Here is a 25252-nt window from a genome sequence, read left to right as displayed (position 1 = left end):
GGTCGGGACATGTTAGTTCGAAATAATCGACAGATTCGTGTTGAAGAAGTCTACATTAGGATTCTAGATTGAAAGTTGTCAAATATGCCATAACTTGTACAATAATGAAGCTTTCAATTATGGTTTTTTTCGCCTGCATTTACCTGTTCCTGATTTGTTGACTACCCTAAACGCCACTTATCCATTCTCAGACCGCAAATGGGTGTTAAATGGTCCGTACTATATTTCGGAATAATGTTCTGAGCAATTATGGGTTCTGGAAGACAGTTCTGATGGTTTGGGATAATAATTTCCCAACATTAAATTATAGCTCGGAGTATTTTAGTAATGATGATTGGCAGGTGATCTCTAAACGAGAATAATGCATGAAAGGCTGCTGGAGTAAACATTTATACATGACCTTGCAATATTCATTTAAATTGTGATGTGATAGGTAGTGTACTGTGGCGAACTTGCAAAAGAATCTCGGTGTCCAAATAATACTTTGATGTAAGTTTTTCACTTCTACTTGGAAAATGCTTAAAATTTTCCGTCTCAAAATAAATATTGGTCAAAGGATTATGGATTTAGATAACCACATACTTGTGTGTCAAGTCAAAAAAATAATAAGGCCAACTTTCCAAGAAACCGAAAAAATATGAGCATTTGAAAAACCTGCTCATCATGTCCAAATAATACTTTTATTAACTGTACATAGGTATGTATACGAAGCCAGCAAATTTTGCATAAAGCAGACAACAACAAAGGAAGCTGGCATGAAACTTACCGTCACCACGCCGCGATATGAATAATTCTTAAATCCATCAATACGAATCCTTATCTCTCTTCTCATTCACAAGCAAAGTGAATATAGATAAATAATATTAAATCGTTAAAAAGTTCAGTCATCTGTCGCTACGAATAATTACAATTCCAAGCGAGATTACTCATGTGAAGGAAATATATATATTTTGTTAAGTAACAGATCTGGAAACATCTCTGGTCTTCTCTTTATCCACCATTCACCTTTTTTTAATTTTGGTAACGATTTGTCCTCAAAATAAAACCTGACTAATTTACTACTTTTCAATTTAACGGAATGGATTGGTCGAATTCTGTATAAAGTGCATGCTACATATTTACGACTTTTTTGAATTTGTGCGTATCTAAACTCCGAAATTTATTAGTAACAAGTTTGAAAAAAGCTTTAACATTTTTCTGGGTTTGAAACACAAACATTCGCATTTTTGATTTTTTAAATGTATGTATACTTTTTTAGCCCGACGCCCGACCCAAGGCTTATAGGTTACGGAAATATCCGTCTGTCCATTTAACGATTGCGGCCGCAAAAGTAATTTTCAGTGACGTTCTTTTAGTATGCACTGTTAAAAATTAGGTATTTCCCGGTACTAAAGTTGCCACCAAATATAGCGGTCCGTAAAAATTTACTACCGATATGGTAAAACTTTAATACCGAGCTATTAATGGTAGTGATTTAGATACTACACGGTGTTACTTATCAATACCACCTTAGTAGAGTAACATATGTGCATATGTACCTTCTTAATACTGGATTTCTAAGAGTGTAACCTGTTCAGGTTTTAGTGTCAACCCCCCGAAATGAACCCGTCTCCCGCCCAGCCTCCCTCCGCCCCCACCGAATCGGAAGCTGAACGTGCAGAGAAGCGAATCTTGATCAAGAAACACCTGGTCATCTTTCTCCATGCGTTGCTATGTGGACAGAACGGGGATCAATCCACATCTCAGGTAAAAAAAGAGTGAAATTATGTAAATATGTACGTAGGTGTTTTATTATTAATTTTCAAAAGGTATGTTCCGCACTGTTTCTGACAAAAATTTTGATGAAGTAACAAACTTCAAATACATTTAGGAGGCTGTGATTTTTTCAGCTCTGTGGGTTAACATAAACACTAGCAATAAATCGGCAAACTTTACCTCGACGGAAAAAATGCTAGATTTGCAAATTAAATGTCGTAGTGTAATTTAATTTTTAATGCTGGATGGGCACTACGTGTCGCAGATTTATGGTTGAATGCTTAAAACTTACGATGAAAACTGCCCAACACAAAACACAAATTCAATTGGGTCAATAATTTTAAATGATGGCGAAACGAGGTCTCGGGCAAAAAGTCGCCAGGACGCTCAAAATCCGCTTCTTCCACAGAAAGGCTCCGGAAACTAGAGGAACCAATAATGAGAGATCCGCAATTGAAACTGTCCTATTTAGCAGATGAGATGGGTGTTTCAAAGCTAGCAATTTGTTCCATGTTAACTGAAGACTTCGGTATGAAAATGGTTTCCGTCCGTTGGGTACCAAAATTGCTTTCGGTATCTCACAAACAGGATCGAGTCGACTTTTGCAATGCCAATTTTAACCTATTAAATGAAGACTTGAACCTGCTCAATATTTTATTAGCTGCATATGGTACTTGGGTTTACTATTATGACCCGGTGACCAAATAATAATTCCCTCAATGGAAGCACGAGGGGTTGCCACCGCCCGTGAATTGAAAAGTGCAAAAATCTGACAAAAAATTGATGATGACCATTTTCAAGGATACCAAAGGTCACCTCCTTATAAAATTTATTGCTGGAAATACTACAATAAATGGGGCCGTGTATGCAGGAACCCCGAAGGAGCTGCGTCCTCCGGTTGAAAAGAAACGTGGGGTCAAAATAAAGAGTTGGCCTTTTTTTAGACGACAACGCGCCACCTCATACCTGGCTTTTTGCGAGGGTTAGTGCAGACGAAAATCGCTTTACCTGCACAAACCACACCCCGTGCAGTCCAGACTTGACCCTTAGTGATTATTATTCGTTTCGAAACTTAAAGAAAAACATCGGGGGAAAACGGTTTTCGGATGATAATGAAATCAAGTCGTAAATTTTGGCATATTTTAGAGGTAAATTTTAATGAGTTATTGCTAGTGTTAATGTTAACCTACAGAACTGAAAAAAATCACAGCATCCTGAAAGTATTTGAAGTTTGTTATTTCATCAAAAGTTTGGTCAGAAACAGTGCGGAACATACCTTTTGAAAATTAATAATAAAACACCCACGTACATCACACGGAAAATTTGAAACAATAGTTTCACCCCTTTGTTACATTCCGTTTGTAACTATTAATGTACATATTTATTCATGCAGCCCTGCACGACTCGTGGCTGTGAACGCATGAAGACCGTTCAGGTTCATATGCGTTCCTGCGAAGCGCGTCGAGACTGCACGTACAATTATTGCTCCGCGTCCTTTCAGGTTTTGGGTCACTGGAAACACTGCGTCGATCCGGATTGTCCGATCTGCACATTTGTTCGAGAAGATCTTTCGACAGATTTACTGAAAATATTTCCGAACCCGGTACACCAGGCGGAATTCAGGCAAAGAATTGCCACCCAGCAGGAACGTGTTGATCGTGGAGAAGACGAAGCTCCTCCGATGGAATGGTTGGAGTCAGAAGAATGATCATTTTGCAAGAAAACTGATTATGTTTCTTTTAATTACAAGTTTTCAAGATACAAAATATTTAGATTTTATATATATGTAAGTATTCGAAAAAATATGAAGTTCAATTAAATTTTGGAATAATGTTAATCAAATGTGCACGATTTTTATCAAATTTATCTGTTTACAAATTTATTCAATTTTGATTACACGAATTGCGAATGAATGAAATTTATTAAGTTTATGCTCGATTTAACGTTAAAATGTTCTTAGTCGCTATAAATATGTATACATATCGTCCGATGGCACTTAAGTAAGTACTTACCTAGTGAATGACCAGTAGTTATCGCATTTCTCGCCATCCTGCAAAAAAATTTGTAACATTTGAGAAAAACAATTTTTTGCAGCTGTATTTCTTTGCATGGCAAACACTGGTGACTGGTAAATATTTTCTATCTTAACAATGAGCTTGGTCAGGACTTAAAATGTAGCCCATCGTAAACTAATTTCTTTTACTACTACATACCTTGAAGCGTCTGCATATTTTTAATACTGTATTTCAAAATTGATTCTGTATTTAAACTTTGCATGCATTTCGTTCCTTAGTTAGTATATTAACATTTTTATGCATATGTAAGTTACGATTAAAGTGCTGACATCGTCGGGTACCATACGCACCATAAACTGGTTGATTTTCTTCCAGTTCTAGGATATTCATAAACCTGAGTTATTCGCAGTATAAAATATGCAAATTACATTTATTGGCGATAAAAATAAATATGTATATATTTATTTATCGTGATTTATTAAGAAACGATATTGCGATCATTTTCCAATTTTTGTAATCGAGCTAGAATTTTACACTAGGCTTTTAACCAGACGAAACCCTACTTGGCATAAATTTACGCGTGCAAGTAAAAACAATACTGCACGGGTAAAGATGTACTTTACATGTGCTACATACTAGAAACGCCTAGAAAATGACACGTATGTAACATAAATAAACCGTCGCAAACGAAATGTAGCAAAGGGGTGAAACGAAACGACCCGGTAACACGGTCGTGACCATGTCGATTTTTGAAATCTCCACTCAAAACGACGTTTAAGACGGTTGAAACAAAAAAAATTGATACCTTTGACCGTTGACGTCATCACGGCTGTGACGTGACCTTCTGATCTACAATGCCCATGTTCGAAGTCCGTACTTCAAAAATTAGAAACACGTTGGCGAAAACTGCATATCTAAATTTGAATCCGTTCTAAAGTTATCGTGGATAAATACACACAGACGGACAAGACATTTCCATAAAGGGATTTCGCTTCTTTGCACCCCCTAATTATGCTGCTAGAAATGCCTAGATAATGGCACGTATCTAAAATGAAGAATTTGCCCTGTTTTCACAACTAATAAGGTACAATATAAGTTGCTAGTTCTTATTTGATCCAATGGGCCGGGTATACGAAGGAGGTTCATGTGCATATGAAAATCAGTCCAAATCTTCAATCCATCCAACAAGTAAGTGCATTAATCTTTTGTCCCGACTTTGTCCCCATATACATAAATATATCTTACATATTAAAGAAAATAAAGACATAATTAATATAACTTTGGAAATTTACATAATTTCAGTTTTAATATTTTCTGGAAAAACTTGATTCCCGCATCCCGCCACAATGAAAATCGGATTTGTCGTCATTTTTTCCATGTCGCTGATCATCGTAACGGCAGCTCAAGGCCCACGAAGTAAAATACAAATTTATCCTTCAGCCCCCAATTTGGGAGGAGCTAAAGCGGTACTTTTGATAAAAGTACACTCTTAGAAATCTGAAATCCATTATTAAGCGTCAGTTTTGATTTATGACACTACCAAAATGGCATTGATAAGTAATACCAAGTAATAATAGAGGCACATGTAAATATTACCGTTTTACCATATCGGTAGCAAACTTGTACAGCCCAGTACCGTAACATTAAATCAAATTTTAATTTTTGTAATTTGAATACCATGCGGTAACAACTTTAATACAGAGAAATCAATACGTACGTACATATTTAACTGTATGTACATACCCGCCAAATTTCTAGCAGTAAATATATAGACTTTCACGACGTTGATAAAATTTTAAAAAAAAGTATGATATTTATTTAAATATGCATGTACAAGTCCTCAATTTATTAGGTTTTGGATTTAGGTAGAAATTCAAAATTCAAGAATTTGTTAAACTTTAAAAATAAACATGCTTTTATTTCCTATTTATTTTCCTTTTCTAAAAAAAGATTTCACGCGTGGTTCTGTCTATTTACGTATTTGTAGCATGTATGTACATATTTTCTAACATTTCTTTAGATTTCTGTCCCGACTTGGAAGACGCCTGCGGTGAGGCTGGTGGAGCACCAGTTCCATGTGGGGAAATCTTAGCCAATTCGGTGATTTGTATCAATCCGGAATCGGGCATTTTCGACGCGAGTTGCCGCGCCTTTGGAACAACCTGTTCAGTCGCAATGGTTGGGATTGAGCACAGGTGCACCTGCCCCGGTCAATGACCAAATTCATTTTAAAGTTTGAATTCTTGAGGATTAATGGCAATGGATAAATCTAAACTAAAATAAAATAAATCAAATTAAGCAATACTAAATAGTCTATGATTATGTGTGTCTGCTTTTATTTCTTTAAAAACAACTTTCGTACTACTAATTTCTAAATAAAATTTCCCTCATTCAATGTTGCCATGTTGATTACACCTGATAGCAACCAAGTAAAATTTTCAGCCCAGTTGCCAAGTTTTTTATGAAAACACGAAAAATCTACTTTTTGACATTGGTCGGTAAAGGGAAAATTCCGAACCTTGAGGAGAAAAATGTCGAAAGAAAATACGCTTTTTACGATCCAGTTTTCCACAAAAAAAAACAGAAGAAATATTATTATTAAAAAAAACTTTTTTCAGGATATTCGATTCCTAACTTATCGGCTGATTTTTGATATAACTCGCTATATTTTCAGAACTATTTTGAGGTCGGAGACCCACAAATGCGATTTGCCATAAATAAATAAATTGTATATTTTTCTCGTGATAAAACAACATATAGTTTTTACTTACATGGCAATTACTTAAAAGTGTTTCTTTATTGCCATCTTTGATGTAACTTGCGTTACACCAATTTGATATACATACACATTTTGCCAATTTTGTACGCTTATGTTTCAATTCACAAAATGGTATAATTAAAACCCCCGGGAGGATTATGAAGACAAGTGCAAAAGTGGAAATTCAATATTGCCCGTACAAGGCAGGTTGACATGCTGTTGCACTTGGCATCGAATTTGGTGTAATCCGAAGAGATGCAAGGGATCTCAGAGAAAAACTGGGCTGTAACACACGTCCTGTCAATGTTACCTCCGTCACTTTTACAGGCAGCTGTCATCTCGGTGTAGAAATATATTTAGGTTGAGCAATATTAGGGTAAATATTAGAAACGTCATTATTGCATATGTAGGTAGGAAATTTATTCATTGTAGTATAAATTGTGTTCTCAGAGATGTATGTATGTGCAGACGTGTTCAACAAAAAATTATTCATTCAAATATTCATTCATTGTCATGAAGTGCAGACAACATTCATTCAATATATATTCATTGACAATTGGCAACATTCATTCAAATATTCATTCATTCATTAACATATTTATTCATTCACTAAAATACTCACTAATTTATTCAAATATTTATTTATTCATTCAAATATTCATTTATTAATTCAAACATTCGTTCATTTATTCATTCAAATATTCGTTCATTTATTAAGTAGCTTCAGCTACTTTATGCGAAGACAGGATAACAGGAGAACGGATCGAGATAATCGACATCGGTTTTCGACATTACGCATAGGACCCGAGGAGTATCCTATCAACTTGTAGGACCAATAAGACAACCCCCTTTGGCGCCAGAGGGTGTGGTCGGGGAAAAATGAGTTTTTTTCAGAAATTGAAGCTACGGATGAAATACATATAAGTAAAATTTAGTGCTCCCGAGTTGTGCCACACCATCTGGCGCTGGGGGGTGTGGTCTGGGGGAAAATGAGATTTTCACTCAAATTGAATCTAAAGATGAAATACAGTGAAATTGAGTGTTCCAAAAGTTGTGGCAAAAGCAATATGATATTCATTTTGACGTATATTTGACACTTATTTCACTCTTTAGCTACATGCGTTTGCGACGGTTTATTCATTTATTTTTGTATTCACAATTTGCAACTCGAACTTTAAATTTAACATAAATTTCAAGGTAATGATGAATGCATTTGAGTCAAAAATTTCCAAGATTCTTAGAGGTAGAGGCTTTTTGAAATATTTATGTGCTAAAATCGGTAATATCCACTCTAATATTTGTATTACAAATATATACGGTATCTACTTAATAACTAATTTTTGAGCGAATTAGTACCATTTTGTTTTATTGTTTAGATGAATTCCATTCTTAGCAATTGACATTAAAATCAAAATATAATTGATTATAGTCAAATGTGATCAAATATATTATGGTTTCATTGTCATTTAAGAGGAGGGCACACCAGTCAAAGAGATGATTTGTATAATAACTTGCAGAACCAAATCCTTCACTAATCTTCAAAAATCCAATTTTGGATAGATTTTCAAAATTCTTCATTCTCATTATCTTCATTGAGGCGAGGAAATTCCGCAAAATCGTATTTTGCACAAGTCCCCCTTTATCCCACAATGTTAAGCTCCGGTGATCTTAGATGATTACTTTATCATACTCATATGTAAAATATATTTTTAAATTTTCGGACAATTTAATAATCTCGAACATTTTCTGAGGGCTCTGCGTTCAACGAAATAGAACAAAATACCCAACGGCATCAATATCGAATATTACCACCTTTGTGTACTCTTCCTCCTACTAAAAATAGAATTCATATAAATAATAAAACAAATTGCTCGCGTACTCAATGTTTTCCGCTTATTGCACTTGTTGTCCGGCTCCAGACTTATTTTCCTTTTGTTTGAGAGACTTATGGCTGGATGCGCTCTCATCAAAATCGGACGACGATATTCTCGGTGAAGCACTAAATTTTCCAAAGACTTCGGGTTCAGACTTGATCTCCTTGAACGTCCAAATGATCCCAGTAGAGAAAAAAGCCGCTCTACACTGCCCGTGGATGCCGGAATTGCAAGATATTGACTGGCCAAATTCGACAATTCTTTAAAGCTGGTTTCGTTTTTAGCCCAAAATTCCAGTGGATCGGATTTCGACGGTTCTCTTTGTAGAGCTAAATATTTGAGCTAAATACTTCATGAGCGATAGTAGTACTCGAATTGACAATTTTTGGCAGCATGGAAAATGGATCGTCGTCGTTATCTTCGTTTTCAGGAAATGTGTGTAATGCTGCTTCAGCCGAAGGATCTTCCTTGCAATATGACTTGAGCATATCAGTGACCTTGTCAATTGAAGGAGTTTCAAGGCTTCTGGTTCCATACACGGCAGGTTTGACTAAAAATTGTTCAACATTAAACGTATTACAAATAAGATTAAAATGTGTTCCTACTTTTAAACACGTCGGATTTTTGACGAGGGTCCAACAAAGCACTCAGGATAATGTGGGGGTCATTGTTTATTGCCTTCTCGAATCGATTTTTCAGTCCATCCAGTAATTGTGCTTTCATACAAGTGAATCGTGTAGTAGGAGTTTTAGCAATTTCTACAAATTTAGAAAACTTGAATTGGGTAACTGGATAAATTAAGCATATTTTATTCAAAGGAACCCAGCAAATTATGTTGCGCATATTCGTACCGTTAAATGCATTGACTATCGAGTAGTAAATCAAACTACTGGTTACCCCATCACCTTGAAGTATATTTGTTGCGTCACAAATTGGCTTTAGGAGATTTTTTATTTCGATCATTTTTTCTTGAGGCTCAATGCTAGGTGTGGGAGGCAAATTTTTTGGCTTCTTTGAACAAGTGCTGGCTTCTCTTATTAGGTTGCAAAGCTCACCGTACACTTTATGCTGCAAAATTCCAAAATTTTAATCGTAAATTAAAATTATGATTTATTGTCCTTAAATTACTGATCTGAAATTACTTGGCATAAGCGTTCCAAAACGTAATAAATATAATTCCATCGAGTAGCAGCTGGCATTATCAACACCTTCCCCACAACTTTTTTTAGTCGCTTTCTCCAATAATTTGACCGCCTGAAATACTTTACAATTTTGAAAGCACAATCCAGAACTTCTTTAGGTCTACCGCCTTTTTCAATGACGTCTTTGATCACTAATTGCAAGGTATGTGCATAACAAGAAATCCTAACTTTTTCACCAATTGTAATATCTGGCGTCGCTACATTGACTTGATCATTTGCATCACTTTCTTCCTCTTCATCCTCAGAGCTCTCACTAATATCAGAGTCTTCCGGTTGTGAATCGTCTTCAAGGTCGATAGCTAAATCGTCTTCATCCGTCACAAGATTTTCAGTCTCCTCGATCCAATTCTTAAAGCCGCAAACCATATTGCTAGCACCATCAGTCACAAGATAACCGACCTGAGTTTTATTATTTATTTATTTATTATTATTTATTTATCATTAATAAAATTGCATATTTATGCTTATTATTCACCTTAGTCGTGCTAATTCCTAATGAATCCAGAGATTGCTGGAATTTTTGCTTTATATTTTCTCCGGTGTGGCGTTCATTAAATTGCACGGCTGAAACGACGTTTGACACCAATTGCCATGTTCGGTTCTGCGCATCCTTTTGAATATAATGGTATTCATGTCCCATAATTCCGTCACCCTGTCTACTTGTCCATATGTCTGATGATATGTGAACATTGTAATCCAGAACGTGGTTAAGGGGATCTTTAATTTTAGGTTTTACCTGGAATTCGCACAAGCGGGAAAATTGCATACATAAAGGTTGTATTATAGTTTTATGTGTATTTAAGTAAGTCAAAATTACATACAATCTTGTTGACCGTGTTTGCTAATTTTCTTGCCAAGGTCACTCGGTCAGGAACTATAACTCGTGGATTAAGGTCAGATACTAAGTTCCTGAATCCTAGCCAATTAACAAAACTGAAAGGGAGTCCATCAACAGAGACCAAATCTTGCAGATTCGAGTTGAATTTTGATTGTATTGGGTCGTTTTTATTATATTTGTTTTGATTTGAGTGAAAAAACTCGTTCACCTTATGATTTTCTCGTGGGATTTCAATTTCCAAAGAGACATCTTTGTGTGAGTTCTGCAAAAAATAGTCGATACAATTAACGAATTTAATTACTACGTAATAAATTGCACGGAGGAATATAAAGTTATTATACGTACTCTATAATGACGATTTCCGTTTACGTTAAAGTTGCTCGCACCAAATGAGTAAACACGGCTTTTTTTACCAGTTTCGCTGCACTTTTTACAAGTTGAAAAGAACTTCTGGGACTCAATTGAATGTCCAAGGTAGCTGAACTGCTTCTCAAAGAAGAAACGGAACTTCGACAACTTTTCAAAACCTGGTTGTTTTACGAGTTTAGGTTCCTTGGAACCTCCCTCAGAGTCATGCTCAAGGTCGACGATTTCTTGATCCGTGTGGACAGCTTCGCCATCGCCAGGGTTAACTTGTGATATCATAACTACTCTAGTTTGCAATTGTTAACTTGTAAAATTAAATCCCTCCGTATAAAGTTTTCGAAAGATTTTTTTTTAATTTGGGAACACGGGTTTTAATGTAAAATGTGTTGGAATATTGAACTGGCTCCCACCATGCTCCGACCGAAGTTCCCGGCACGCAATGATGATGCACATAAAGCATGAGAATTTCGACCACAATCATAAAGAATGAATGAGACATCACAGGCTCATTCACTTCAACGTGAAGTGAATGAGAGCCAAATTTATTCACAATTCATTTATTACATTCAGCCATCCCTTATTCAATTCATTCATTCAAAATTTTATTCATTCATTCATTATTCATTAAATAAATGTCCGGGACATATTTATTCATTCAATATTCATTCAATAAATGAATGGGGCATATTTATTCATTCAAAATTCAAAAATTTTGAATAATTCGTACGTATTCAATATTCAAACTCACTTTAGTGAACGAATGTGAACAGGTATGTGTATGTGTACATTGTTACATTTGGAAAAAGGCTAAACGACCAGCGCCTTACAAAATTGTCCCAGTCTAAAATTTAAAAAAAAATTGCATAGGTTGTTCGTAAAGTGGACTACACTCTAAATAATTTGGAGACAAATCGTCACAGTGCTCTATTTTTTTTAAACATTTTGTCACCAGGCGGAAACATATAAGGGAAAAAATAATTGTTCCAAAAGCACGTGACGTAGGCATTAACAAATTCTGTGTAATCATGCACAAAAAAATTTGATAGTAAGACAAATATGCTATTTTTTGTGAATAACGACGTCATACATAGACATATGTATGTACGCTTTTTTTAAGTACTTACTTATTTCCCATTGGTGAAAAAATGTCCCCTAAATAATTACCCAAAAATAGAAATTGACACTAGTTTGGTAAAAACCTGCGAGCACACTCTGGGAGACCCCTATTTTGAGTCTAACACATAATTCAAAATTGTCAAGTAAATAAATTAGAATTTTTTTAAGCGTGACAAAACAAGAATATATGTTTGTACATTGGTTTTGGTTATTTGACAATTAGTTACAATTGTTTCTTTATTGTCATTTTTTAACTTTTGTCACACCAATTTTTTACACACAGTGTAAATTGTGTGTTTACATATTTACTTGCTTTTCAATTCACGTCATGGCGAAATTTAATCCCGCCTGGAAATTTATGTACATACATACGTATGTACATATGTGACTAGATCAATAAGTGCGTATATTTATGTACATATGTATGCAAGTACTTACAATGGACAGACATACATATGTACATACGCACATATATTTTCAAACATATAACTGGCAGATTTTCAGGCGTGGCATGACAAGAGGGGGAGGGGTCATGCTGAGCGTGACAACAGCAGTGGGGGGTCCGAAAAAGGTCTTCTTTGCGTGACATAATTTATGGATTTCTCCATATGTAGCCATGCCAATTTTTACAACATATTCAAAACAATATTTACCTATGTATATATACATGTATTTGTCAACAATATCTTACCCTTCAATAAAAAAAAATATATATACTAAATATTCTAAATATGTACATATGTCGAGTTTATATTGTTTTGTCCAAGCATCATCGATTTATAAATTGGTTCCTAGCATATTAAACTTTAAAGAAAGTAATCTAAGCAATATTGAGGGCACTCATTATTTCTTCATACAAGTGAATTTAATTGAAGTTTTATTTTTCTGATTTATATGAACATGAGAATATGACATTACCGAAAAGCACAAGTATATGATTCTACCTAAGTGGTAATGACAAGTTGTACCGTGTGGTATTGGCTTGGTAATAAAGTTTTACTATCATGGTAACGAATTTTTACTACCTGGTAAAACATCATTACCAAATTTATTACCGAGAAATCATTACCTACGTGACTTTACCGGATTCTTAAGAGTGTTCTAATTTACTCTACGATACCAAGAATACGAAGGATGCAAAGAAATGATGCCGTCATGATATAAGTAACTAGACAAACTATAAATGTCAATTCTAATCGCACGTAACTAACTCAAATATGTAGGTACATTTATCTGTAAAATAGGTTAATAGCCAAGTAGAGGAATATTCTCATACATAATAAATTAACTTTACGAACGAAGAAGTATAAAAGTATTTAATCTTAAACTCGTAAATACATGTCTATGTATGTATTTATTCACCATGAAAAACATTAGAAGCAAACATTAGAAGTAAGCAGTTAAAAACTTGTGTAACAGCTGCCTACTTATCACTTAAACGTGGAATCTTTCATGGAAGTATCTAAATAAATGCGTATTATTTTCCATCAAATTTGTTAAATTTTTGTTCGAAACTAAAAGCATTTATGTACAACTTTACACATACTACGTAATTTTGAAGAAACGTGGTTTCGATTTTTTTAATCGGCTCTAAAATCAGAGAAATTACGGGTTTTTGAAAGCTCGCAGTTTAGCATAGAAAGCAGTTTCAAATTCACCCCCGGCCTCAAATTACCGTATGTATGAAAATTCCAAAAATACGAGTATCCTTACATATTTGTTGTACTGAACAAAATATGAAGAATTTATCCCACAGGAATCGGAATTTCACACGTGAAAGGCCTTAATTCATTGTTGCCAAAACATACTTACAAATTTGAAGAAATGGTCGTCACAGCGCTAATGTGGTCGTCGCTTGACCGATGTTCCAAATACTACGGGCATTTTTGGACGCAGCTATTCGACTGGGATCCCGCGAAACATATGTATACCGTGAATTCAAAATTGGCAAAGTTGATTTTTTATTTGATCACCGTGATGCTCATTGGATCTGCGCCATTCGCCTGTTTCATACTATTTCTTGGAAATTCGTTTGGCTTTGGGCAGACTTGCTAGTTTGGGTCAGCGCACCACACCGCGAACCACACCGGCCAAGTCGGAAACTTAGCGCACCACACCGCGAACCACACCAGCCAAGTCTTAAACTTAGCGCACCACACCGCGAACCACACCAGCAAAAGCCTAAAACCCAGCGCACCACACCGCGAACCACACCAGCGAAAGTCGAAAACCCAGCGCACCACACCGCGATCCACACCGGGTGTGGCTCGCGGTGTGGTTCGGTGCGCATATTTTGCGAACCAGTGGTGCGCCGATCCACAAACTAGCAAGTGTGGCTTTGGGAAACTCGAATTTGTCGAAATGCTCGTAACAGTGCTATTTTTCCTGGTCTCCACGCTAATTAGTGTGGCGGAATTATTGTTTATTACTTATTCTGGCGAGATGCAACTTTACAGCAACTATTTAATCCGAATGGAAAGTCTGGTTCCAAGTAAGCTCATAACCATGTACGTATACTCTTAGAAATCCAATATTAAAATAATACCGAGGTGGTTTTCAAGGTTCCCGGTCAAAGTCAGACCCACCCGGAAAGTTGGATCTTTTAGGAATATATCTTAACTCTTTCTTCCTCACCCTTGCCTCCTGTCCCTGGCTTTCTGTCGCACTCTACATTGCCTTCGATGTGGAATTGGATCCCATAATTTTGCTCATGAAACACATCTTGCCCCATAATGAAGCCCTGTCACAACTTCGTTATTACATTATTCGACCCTTGCTAATAATTCTGGTAACTCAGTGCTGTCGAACTTTATGCTTCGTCATAACAATGTACCTCATACAAGGTCACCTCGCCCTAAGCTGTATCGACTATCTGGACAAAACCGTGTTTCGGGTAGCGAGTAATACCCGCCAAAGGGTTGACCAATATTTGCGGGATTACGATAACTTGCGAATTTGTGTCATGATGTCATCCTTGACGGCCGGGCCGTTCACGTCGCTCGGATTGGCATTTGGTTTCATAGGATCAGTGGTGGCCAATTATATCTGGATTCGATTAAGGAACGAAATTCGCATGCCGATGATCATAGTTTTCCCCGCGATGGGAATAATCGTCCCGGCCACGATCCTGATCCTCTTCTCGTACATGAACGAAAAGTCCAAAGTTCTTTTGAGAAAGGGTGAATTTTATAGTGGGAAGAGTAAGGAGGTAAAGTACGTGAAACGTAGGATTCTCTCCATGAAACCACTTTGTATTTATGGGGAGGTTATGGGGGCTAGATTATTCAAGTGTAACAAAGCTGCTAGGACAGAGTATTTTTTTGCAATGTTGAGTAATACGGTGAGCGTTGTTTTGGTTGGATGAGGATTGATGAAAGTATGTTTGAGTGGCGCCATAATTTAAATTTGTAAAGTTGTAATCTGTCTTCTAACTATTTTAGGGAACCAGTTAATTTTGTATTAAATACGTTTGAAATGTGTAAAGAGGTTAATATTTACAATTGATTTCAAAGACCAGGTTTGATTCGCCAAGCAACGCGTTTTTCAATATAATTCCCCTTCATCAGCAAGAGACAATCTAAAATGTCTTTAATTTAAATGCCTTAACCATAACGCACCCAATAAATTAGTAAGAAATGCCCAATAAAGTGGTAAAATACGCGAACTTGGTTGATTTGTATTTGTATTCATTTGAAACCATGACAAATATAAATGAATATTTCGTGCACCTACCCATTTCAATGGAATATAAAGCACTCCTTAATTTATAGTTGTTTCCTACAAAATTATAAACGTTTATAATAATGCAATTAACGTTAATTAGTGATTTGTAATCTGAAACGATACATACTCTTCATCCATTTGAGTTTGAACCGTGGCTAAATACTGAGCAATGTTAAAAACGGGGGTTCCTTATGGAGCTAGATTTAGCCATGGTTCAAACTCAAGTGGATGAAGAGTATGTTTGTATGTACGTAAATGTCGCATAATTAATATCGAAAATTAAAAAAGCGCCCTTAATTTACGTACCAGTTTGTATATTTGCGTAAACGTTTGTCAATTTAGGTAGGAAATTCTTCCCAAATTTTGAACCCTAACGATTTTACGGAAAGAATGAAAGTTTTTTCCAGCAATTTAAAATATTTACTAAACGTTTACTAAAATTAAGGATTTCACAATTTCCATCTTTTTCACCAAAATATTCAACATAGCTTTTAATTGGGTATGATCTCCGGAAATGGCAGCAATATTTGCCCCTATTTTGTGCATCACTTCGTCATGATACTGGTGGAAGTGGTACGGCAAGCTTATCTCGTCAAATATCGTTCTCACAATTTGCACACTTTCCTCGTCCTTTTTTCCATAAGTATTCATGAGAATTTCTCTTTGTTCAGGATTCGCAATTTCCATCGCTTTGCAAATTAGCCAGGTGCATTTCCCCTCCGCAATGTCGGTTCCCCTCTTTCCTGTTTGCGTCATGGTGCCGTACACGTCCAAAAAGTCATCCTGCGCCTACAATGTAAACCCAGTCTTAATAAACTGGCCCTCTTTAAATCATTACTGGCTGGTGTATGTATAGTATTGACATATATGACTCTGACTCTGCCGGCAGTGGTAATAAGGAGCATAACCGTTTCATAATATTATGGTAATGAAAACTGTCAGCTGGGTAAATTATTTTACACAACTCAAGGGAGATACATAAATTATGTCATGCAAAAATCGCGATTTTCTAGGCCCCCTCCCCCCTTTAACATGTGTCACGATATCATAGGAGTTTTGGACCCCCTCCCCTCTCTCACGTGACGCAATTTATGGATCGTTCCTTATCAACGGTTGCGTACATAAATTGCCTCGTTGGAGGACACAAGTGCATAGATACGTACATGAATCCCATAATTTTTTGCAAGTGGTAAAAACTTACCTGGAAAATTTCGCCTAACTGAAGCCCTACATTTTCAATATGATTTAAAAGTTTTCCATCCACCAGACCTGCGAGTATCGCTCCAAGTCGAATTGGCAACACGAATGTGTAATAACCCGTTTTGTATTTGGCAATTTTGGAAAAATTAGTCATTTGGAACCTATCCCAAAAAATGTAAATGAAATCTCTGATTAGTATAATTTTGGTAAATTTTAGACCACCGATTAGATAGGTTCCAATATTATAGAATCGAGTTCAAAATTTTTCCCTATAATTCGATTTTTCAAATTTGTAGACAACCACATTTCAAATTTTAACCATGTCGGGATCCCAACATTTTTTAAGTCGCCTTTGTCCCAAAATTATTTCCATACAAAATCCCAGTACCACAAGGGGCTAACCTTTCCTCCGAAATTTTCTTCTGAGTCGTCAGAACATCAAGGTTTTGTCCGATAACAGTTTTCAAGGTGATATCATGGAACGCATCGACCAACTTTGTGTAAAATCCGGTGCCCCCAAAATATTTTTTGAGCAGGTGATAAGCACACGATTCCAGGTAGAAGGCGTCATTTATCGCGTTCATGCCAACCCCGTCCACAGTGAACCAGGATGGGCGTCCCCTCCTCAGGGGGGAGGAATCCATCATGTCGTCCGCTATCAGGGAGCAGGTTTGCAGCTATGCAAAAGTGTGCAAATTTGTACTTTCCATAATTTTAATAAATTACGTATAAAATGTGATCCGAATATTTAAATTGTACGCCAGATTTTTCATGAGAGAGATGATCAGACCAAGATAGACCAAGATAGACGTATTTTGACAAGATTAAACCAAAAACCCAGACATGAAGGAAAATTTGAGAATTTCTACCTTGTAAATAAATAGAACACTATGTATGTACTAACCAGCTCACCACACCATCCTAAAATCCGGGAAGAATTCATTTGCTCAGAAGTAGGATTGTTTGTCAATGCCTTGAACGTATTCACGATCAAAAGTCCCCTTCAATTCGGGAATAAATTATATTATCTACTAGTAAATTAATATAAATGTAATGTGTAGCGAATGAGCCCACATGAAAATTCGATGTATCCAAAATTCGTAAATTTTTTCAAAAAGACATTCGTCTTCTTATTAGAGCAAACACTATCTAATTAAAAAATTTGCACGTCATTCATAAGTTTATCAAAATTATGCAATATTTATTTCATTAACTCAAAAGTATTTATGTAATTTCCGAGAGATCATTTTTCATTTGGGACACGTGCATGGTTAAATATATTTTTTAATTCTGACCTCTGTACTTTTCCATGTGGAACATTGTAATCTAAGACCTTGCCAAACCACTCCGTCGACTCGATAAATCCACAATTTTCGCACACTGCGGCCAAGTCTTGTCTCACTTTAGGAAACACTTTACGGAATTCGGTCTCATCCTCTGGTGTAAATGATTCCCTGAAAAATTTTGTTTTCAAATGGATAATTTCAACTTCTTTTAAACAGTTCATCTTCAGAAAATAAATAATTGTCACACTTTGCATATTTAATTGTGCTTACCCATTCTTCAGAGTAGAAAAGGAAATCGGTGTCGTAACGATTTTCGAAACAAATGTGGTCAATGTTCCCAACATGTCGTATTTATGCAAGTACTTTCAAAATTTATGCTATCGTGATTTTCAGGAATTTATTTTCTTTACAGAAAAAACTTAAATTGTACTGTACAAATCATTCCAAATATTTAAAGCAATTGAAGCCATCAGTGTTGGCGAAGGCTTATTTTGTAGTGGAATTACTTGGAAATACGGAAAGACATAAATTAACTATCATGTTATCAGACATCTTCGTAATTACCTGGTGTAAAATTTAAGCTTGGCTGTGTGAACTTGTGTGCTCGTCGTGTCTGTCCGTCAAGATACATAAATGCATACATATCATGCTGCTTTTATCATTCAAATCCCTGACTGAAGTGTCCAAGATACCCAAATACTACGCATGGTTGACCTATGTATGTATTTATGTATGTAAACAAGTCTGGTACATATTTACCAATTTATATAACTCAGAAATCTAAAACTTTTCAATTTTGAAATCATTGCTTCGTATGCGTATCAAAATTGATCACAATTTTGTAAAATTTAGAAGTGAAGAATTTTAATGAAGTTAAGAATTTTTGTGAAGAATTTTATGATTCGTCACACTTTTGTTCCGACCTAACTCGGGCTACATCATGTTTATTTCAGGTCTTGTTATTGCAGAATTATGGAATATCCAAGCACTTACTTGCATATGTAAATTACCGTAAAACCTCTATTTATAGCCCTCTTCTAATTATAGCCGGTCTCCAAATATAGCCGGGTCTAGTGACCAAGATTTCAAAATTTTAGCCGGGTCTCTAATTATAGCCGGGTCTCTAATTATGACCTGTCTTGTCCGCTGTGTCCCTGTTCATATTCCATTAAAGAAAAATGTTGCACATTATGCCAATCAACGAATAAGTTGAACTACTAATTTTGTCCTATTAATTTCAGGTTAATAATGGATATAATCATGACAGAAAATTTAAAAAAACGTGCTAAACTTTGTTTCAAGATGTAGATTAAAAATGAATGGGTTACTTATGGCAGTGATGGCATATCTTGCTAAATTAGAAAACTCAAATTGAGTCAACATGAATTATATTTGATTTTGTAACATCTAAAATTTTTGGAGCAACAAAATTTAGCCGGGTCTCTAATTATAGCCGGTCTCTAATTTTAGCCGGGTCCGTGACCCTCAGTTTTGGATTTTAGCGCCGGCTATAAATAGAGGTTTTACGGTATGTGCAAAAGTGTGTATCAATGTAAAAACTTGGTTAAATGGAGAAGCAGATGTCATAAAGATAAACATGTACATATGAACATGCATATATTTAAATATTCGTACTAATTATGTGCTATTCAGGAAAATGCTGCCAAACCCGTGGGATTAAATGCCAAATTGATCAAAGCTTCTCATATATTAAGTACTTATCTCGAACTTATCTTGTTGTATTGGCATGTAGATTTTTTATTATCTTTTTACACACAAAATTTTTTTAATACATTTATGCAATACTAAATATATGAACGTGCTTATTTATACATCATGGGATTTCAACTCAGAGATGAATGGGTTATAAGTAATCATCTTAAAATCCATGAGTACATACTTTATGTTTGATCCGTAACTCATTTTCATTATAAAATTCGTAACTTTATTGTCTTGATTTTTTTACGAATAATATGTATAACGAGGAGCTACTCGGTTTATGCGAAATTTGGAAGAAATAGAAAATATAAATCAACAAATAAAACAGCCAACGGCCGTGCAGAAAAAAGTATGGTCATCCTGAAGACGTCTCAGATATAAAAATCATCTTGGTGCTAAGCACGACTAAAAATTTGAACCGCCTTCATGCAGAAATTTGCCTCGATTTTCAGCAGAAAAACTTTATCTTTGTGCAAAACTAAGGATTAGCAGAATTATGCACATGATTATTCAACATAATAAAGCTAATAGCATCCGGCAGCATAATTGTGCAATAAAAAGTATGCATAATTTAAAAAAAATACCCAACTTTCGGTCTCACGCTATATTCCCAGCCCGTAAAAAATCTCCCGAGAAAACTGGGGAAACCAAATTGTGAAATTTCATAAATAAGGGAAATAACTATGTAGATTGATTCTGTACGTGCATATGAATTGATAACATTTGCAAAAAAATGATGGTACATTTATACAAGTATGCATCTATATACGTAAATATGTAGATACATATGCAATTTACGTGCATATGTACACAAGTAAAACCTTACGGAATTATTACTATTAGTAATAATTCTGTAGCTCATTTAATGAGCTGCAATCAATTATTATTATCAAATGTGTTCTCATAAGTCAAAACTGAAACAAGCAACAATATAAACAAGTTAAACATGTTTATATTCTTAGCATAACTTATTTCTTATTTAACGAAACATCCATAACTTTATCCCAAACATGATTTAATTCTAAGGGTAAAAACACCTTTGTAAATTTTTCAAGTTTTTCATAATTGGGAAACTTTTCGCCGAATTCCCGGAAACGTTCAATATGAAAGCATATTTGAGTGGCGTAAGAATTTAAATATCTACAAAAGCTGCAATCTGTCTTTTAACCAATTTAGGGACCGAATTAATTTGATATTACATTTGAAATTTTGGGACGCGTGATACTCGTCCCAGCCAGGACGACCCCGGAACAACCATTCTCTCCGGCCCTGCCCGAAACTATACAGTCGCGGAGCAACCTCGGAGGAATCAATAGGGTCTCCGAAGTTTGTAAAAAAGATCTAAAAAAGCGAAAAGCCAAAAAATCTGAAATCCGCTTTTTTCGCTCAATACTTGACTGTCCCGATTTTTTATCGCTTGAATACGGAGGAGCAGAGAATGGGTGGTCAGGAAATTTTGGAGTTTCTTTTAAAATTTAAATTTGCCTCATGTTGGATATGGTAAAACAACTATCTAAGATCACGTAAATCCACAAATTACCAAAATGGGATGAAAATAGGATTTTTGGCAAATGTTTGAATGCGGTAGTTTTAGTGGTCGCAACGCTTTTTTTCAGAGGGTGTGGCGGGCGCAGGTGGGGCCATGGAGTAAAATCCTCCTTCACTTTTCATACACTCACCTGCTATTGCAATATATTCCATAGGGCATCAAAATCGGGTGATGTCCCCTTAAACATGTCTCTGAGAGACTGATTTTTCACTCAAAGTAGTAAAAAGAGCGAAAAAATCATCTTAAAGTAGATTTTATTTTTGAGCAGAAAAAGCGGAAAAAAGATCGGAATCGCATCGCAGTGCGGTTTACAAAAAGAGCGAAAAAATCGTGAGCGGAAAAGGCAATTTTTTTTCCAAGTTACTTTTACAAAGTTGGGACACCCTAATATCTCCAAAATCCGGCTCTCGTATGCATTTTTCAAGGATGCAGCAAAATTTCCTTATTGCGTTTGGTAACAATGTCACCATTTTGGTTGTAGACGGAGCCAAATATTTTGCTCCGTGTGGTGTATTTGAAGATGTTCTCGTCATTTTAAATCAAATACTCATGCAACAGCACGACAAACTCGTCAAAGAATGTTATTGGTACTAAGAGTATGTGGAAATGTGTTGATGAATTAACTAGTTGTACAAAGAAGGATTTGCAACCAATTAACTCTTTAGTTATAAATGACGTATGTACCTATGACAAAGTGGTGATGAATGATCATCTTGCTGAATGTTTTGAAGTGAATGATAATTTTATTACAAGTAATGATGATGAAATGAATGAGATGATTGAAAACTATTGTCAAAACCATGATTATTCAAAAAGTAGTAATTCTGATATTTTTGCCGTGTGAAATTAAGGATGATGAGATTGAAGCATGTATTTCAAAAATGAAAAATAAGCAACCTAGAGATGTTAAAATGCCACCGATCTCTGTTATTAAAAATGTAGGGAAACACTTAGTGTTTATTTATCAATGTTTTTTATGTTCTTTATTAACAAATGTATATTGCCTCAGTCCTTTAAAGCTGCAAAAGTTAATAATAATAATATAATAATAATTTATTCTGAAATTCGTACAAGGCTCATAGAATTACAAGTTATTACAGGTTTTGGAGTAGTAAAACGAGTCCGTAAATACCTAGTCTCATCAAATTTTAATTATAATACAATTTATTATACGTATTTAATATTTGCATTAGTTGTGTTAGTTCTGTTAATGGTCAGATTATCTTCCTCCAGCATCAATCTCCGCATTCTTAAGACCTCATTTAAATATTTGTAAATAGAGTCAGCATGGCTAATTTTATTGCAGAGTAGACCCATTGTCGTATCCTTTTTCCCTTCTAGTTCTCGTATCCACATTCTACTACCACCGTAAACCCTACAATTCCACAGCACATGAATGATGGATTCCTCTTCTTTGCAATTACATATATTGCAGATTTCATCAGCATTTAGTTTGTGAACATATTTCTCATGGTAAAAGGATGTTAAATTTAGCCTCGCTTGTAGCTGCAAAAGTTACGCCTTTATATAAAGGAAAAGGAAGTCGATCGAGCGGTAAAAATTATAGACCTATATCTATTCTCCACATTTATTGTAAGATCTTTGAGAGGTTTCTATTCAATAGAATAAGTATCAGAGTTAAAAATTTGTTATGTAAAGAGCAGCATGGGTATAAGCAGAATAAGTCATGTATTACGGATTATGAATTAAGAATTTACGAATTATGTTTATAGTGAGATTGACAAACCTAAAACGAAGGTTGTTGCTGTAATGATTGATTTTTCACAAGCTTTTAATTCACTTGACAAGAATGTATTAATTAAAAAACTAATGAATGAATTTAAAATAGAACCATGGTACATTTGTATAATTAGAGAAATATTCCGAAATCGTGTATTCCGTTTTTATAATGATGACAAGTATTATCATATGCCTAGAGGTTGCTGTCAGGGTAGTTCGCTCGGGGGACTTATATATAGTTTATTCTCTAATGACTTATCGAAGCGTATCGTGTGTAATATGTTGAGTTATGCAGATGATGTGATTTTGTATGCAAGTGGCAATAATTCGGATGTTGTAATGAATGAAGTGTTTGCTCAATTCAAAAATGTATGTGACTGGTGTTCGGAAAATGGTATTACAGTAAACTACAGTAAGACAAAATATATGGTATTTTTCGAGGAACACGACAAAAGTGAGATATCTGAGAGAATGTTTTGTCAGGTAAATGGTGAGAAAATGGCGTGTGTTTGAATTTAAGTATTTGGGTATATGGATTGATCCACACCTTAATTTTAAGAAACACTATGATGTTGTATGTAAGAAGGTTATAGCGAAATTGAAATATCTGAGAGGTATTAAGCGGTATTTGAATGTTCATGTTTTAAAGATTATGGTAAATGCATATGTACACTCAGTTATAAATTACGGTATTGAGATATGGGCTGTACAAAATGATACTCTCCTCATCGAACTCCAAAACAGAATAGACAGATTTATTTATGAATTTTTTGTGCATAAGTACGCTAAGAGGAAGTACAGACATAAGACTGACACACAATATATTGATAAATTACGGAAAGATTGTAACTTTATGACAATATTGGTGAGAAGAGATTATGTCCTACTTAAATGTGCATATAAAGATATGATTGCAGGTAGTTGTAACTTCTCATTAAGAAATAATGTACGTACTTTCCCACTTATGAATGTGGATACTTTATCCTCTCAAGTTTATAAAAAATCTGTCAAATTTCGTACTACGAAGTTATGGAACGCGTTACCAAGAGATTTAGACGTAATAAATATGTCATATGGGAAATTTAAAGAATTTTTATTTGAAGATATGCAGAAATAATTGTTTAAAAATAACGAAATGAAGATATATTAGTAAGTAGATATAGTTAGTTAGTAACATATTTGTATATTGTATGTGTCACTCGTGGAAGAGCATGGTTTGTTACTGTGAACTTGGTAGACACTTGAATAAAGCATAATCAATCAATCAATCAATTAATCAAAATATATAATTAGTCGGAACCTTTATTAAGGGATCAAATCTTGCCATTTTCGAAAGTCTGTCTATCTATTAGACCAATAAATGATTAACTAATACTAATTTGATGAATCTTTTTTATGCATGTGTTTGTAATTTTTATTAAGGTCAAAGATTGGCTTATCAGATTATAATTCCTAATAATGAAAATGTTTTACATAATAAGATTTGAATAACTGTTTCCCGATAGCATATTTACATACACAAGTCAAAAAATTAGCACTCCATTAACTCGCATCTTATTGGAAGTTTATTTCGATTTTCCCTTTCCCAAATTTATACCGAGCATTACCATCATACACCCAATGTTGTCCCCACAAGCAGGCATCAACCACATCAAAAAATTCAAGTAATTCCTCATCCTTTCCGAAAATCAAGAGCAGCCCGTCTTTAAGATGTCCATACTCCAAAAGTATTTGATCAAAGTCGTTGCAAGTTGCCGTCACAGCGCTCTGAAGATCCATCCCTACTCGCGAAACGCGATAATACACTTCGCTCGCGATTTTTTCATTTCCCCCAGAAAAATCCTTCCCCAATCCCAATAAATCGTTTGCCATGTACAGACTGATTTGAATGATTTTTTCAATTTCCGCAAACATCACGTGATTTCGTATTTCTTCATTGTGCAAATACTTTCGGGAGGCAAATGCCATGAGATTTAACATCCACAAGCCGAGGAGATTGTATCCACGAAACGTTTTTAGTGGTTGGAGGCTATAGCTGGAATAAGATTTCTTTCTATGAGTAGGTACTTCCTTAAAAATGTCAACTAGATTTTTTATTATCCAAAAATTCT

The 25252-nt window shown here is 35.1% G+C and overlaps 2 protein-coding genes and 1 long non-coding RNA gene across 3 annotated transcripts; 2 read left to right on the top strand and 1 right to left on the bottom strand.

Annotated features, from left to right (window-relative positions):
* The first annotated feature begins 761 nt into the window (after positions 1 to 761).
* Positions 762 to 3463, top strand: LOC118436687 (histone acetyltransferase p300-like). Its single transcript, XM_035855206.1, has 3 exons — positions 762 to 1020; positions 1578 to 1746; positions 3149 to 3463. Exons 2-3 carry the CDS (start codon positions 1600 to 1602, stop codon positions 3461 to 3463), a joined length of 462 nt encoding a protein of 153 aa, XP_035711099.1. The 5' UTR covers positions 762 to 1020; positions 1578 to 1599.
* A 1399-nt stretch (positions 3464 to 4862) lies between these two features.
* LOC110854713 lies at positions 4863 to 6081 on the top strand. The gene is made up of 3 exons (XR_002548356.2): positions 4863 to 4958; positions 5073 to 5186; positions 5791 to 6081. It is a non-coding gene; the product is annotated as an uncharacterized LOC110854713 (long non-coding RNA).
* Positions 6082 to 15683: 9602 nt separating this feature from the next.
* On the bottom strand, positions 15684 to 17790 carry LOC110854515 (farnesyl pyrophosphate synthase). Its single transcript, XM_035855205.1, has 5 exons — positions 17752 to 17790; positions 17250 to 17524; positions 16849 to 17008; positions 16119 to 16436; positions 15684 to 15701 (listed from the first exon to the last, which is right to left on the bottom strand). Exons 1-5 carry the CDS (start codon positions 17788 to 17790, stop codon positions 15684 to 15686), a joined length of 810 nt encoding a protein of 269 aa, XP_035711098.1.
* Positions 17791 to 25252: the final 7462 nt, after the last annotated feature.

Source organism: Folsomia candida, unplaced genomic scaffold, assembly GCF_002217175.1.
Source record: "Folsomia candida strain VU population unplaced genomic scaffold, ASM221717v1 Fcan01_Sc010, whole genome shotgun sequence".
NCBI lineage: Eukaryota > Metazoa > Arthropoda > Collembola > Entomobryomorpha > Isotomidae > Folsomia > Folsomia candida.
This window is presented reverse-complemented; position numbering and strand designations above follow the sequence as displayed.

Excerpts from the sequence above, each read along its gene's own strand:
- LOC118436687 (XM_035855206.1), top strand. The coding sequence starts at position 1,600 with ATGAACCCGTCTCCCGCCCAGCCTCCCTCCGCCCCCACCGAATCGGAA. Across the intron at positions 1,747-3,148 it reads GGGATCAATCCACATCTCAG|CCCTGCACGACTCGTGGCTG; the intron begins GTAAAAAAAGAG and ends TTATTCATGCAG.
- LOC110854515 (XM_035855205.1), bottom strand. The coding sequence starts at position 17,790 with ATGAATTCTTCCCGGATTTTAGGATGGTGTGGTGAGCTG. Across the intron at positions 17,525-17,751 it reads TAGGATGGTGTGGTGAGCTG|CTGCAAACCTGCTCCCTGAT; the intron begins GTTAGTACATAC and ends ACTTTTGCATAG. Across the intron at positions 16,437-16,848 it reads AGTTAGGCGAAATTTTCCAG|GCGCAGGATGACTTTTTGGA; the intron begins GTAAGTTTTTAC and ends TTTACATTGTAG.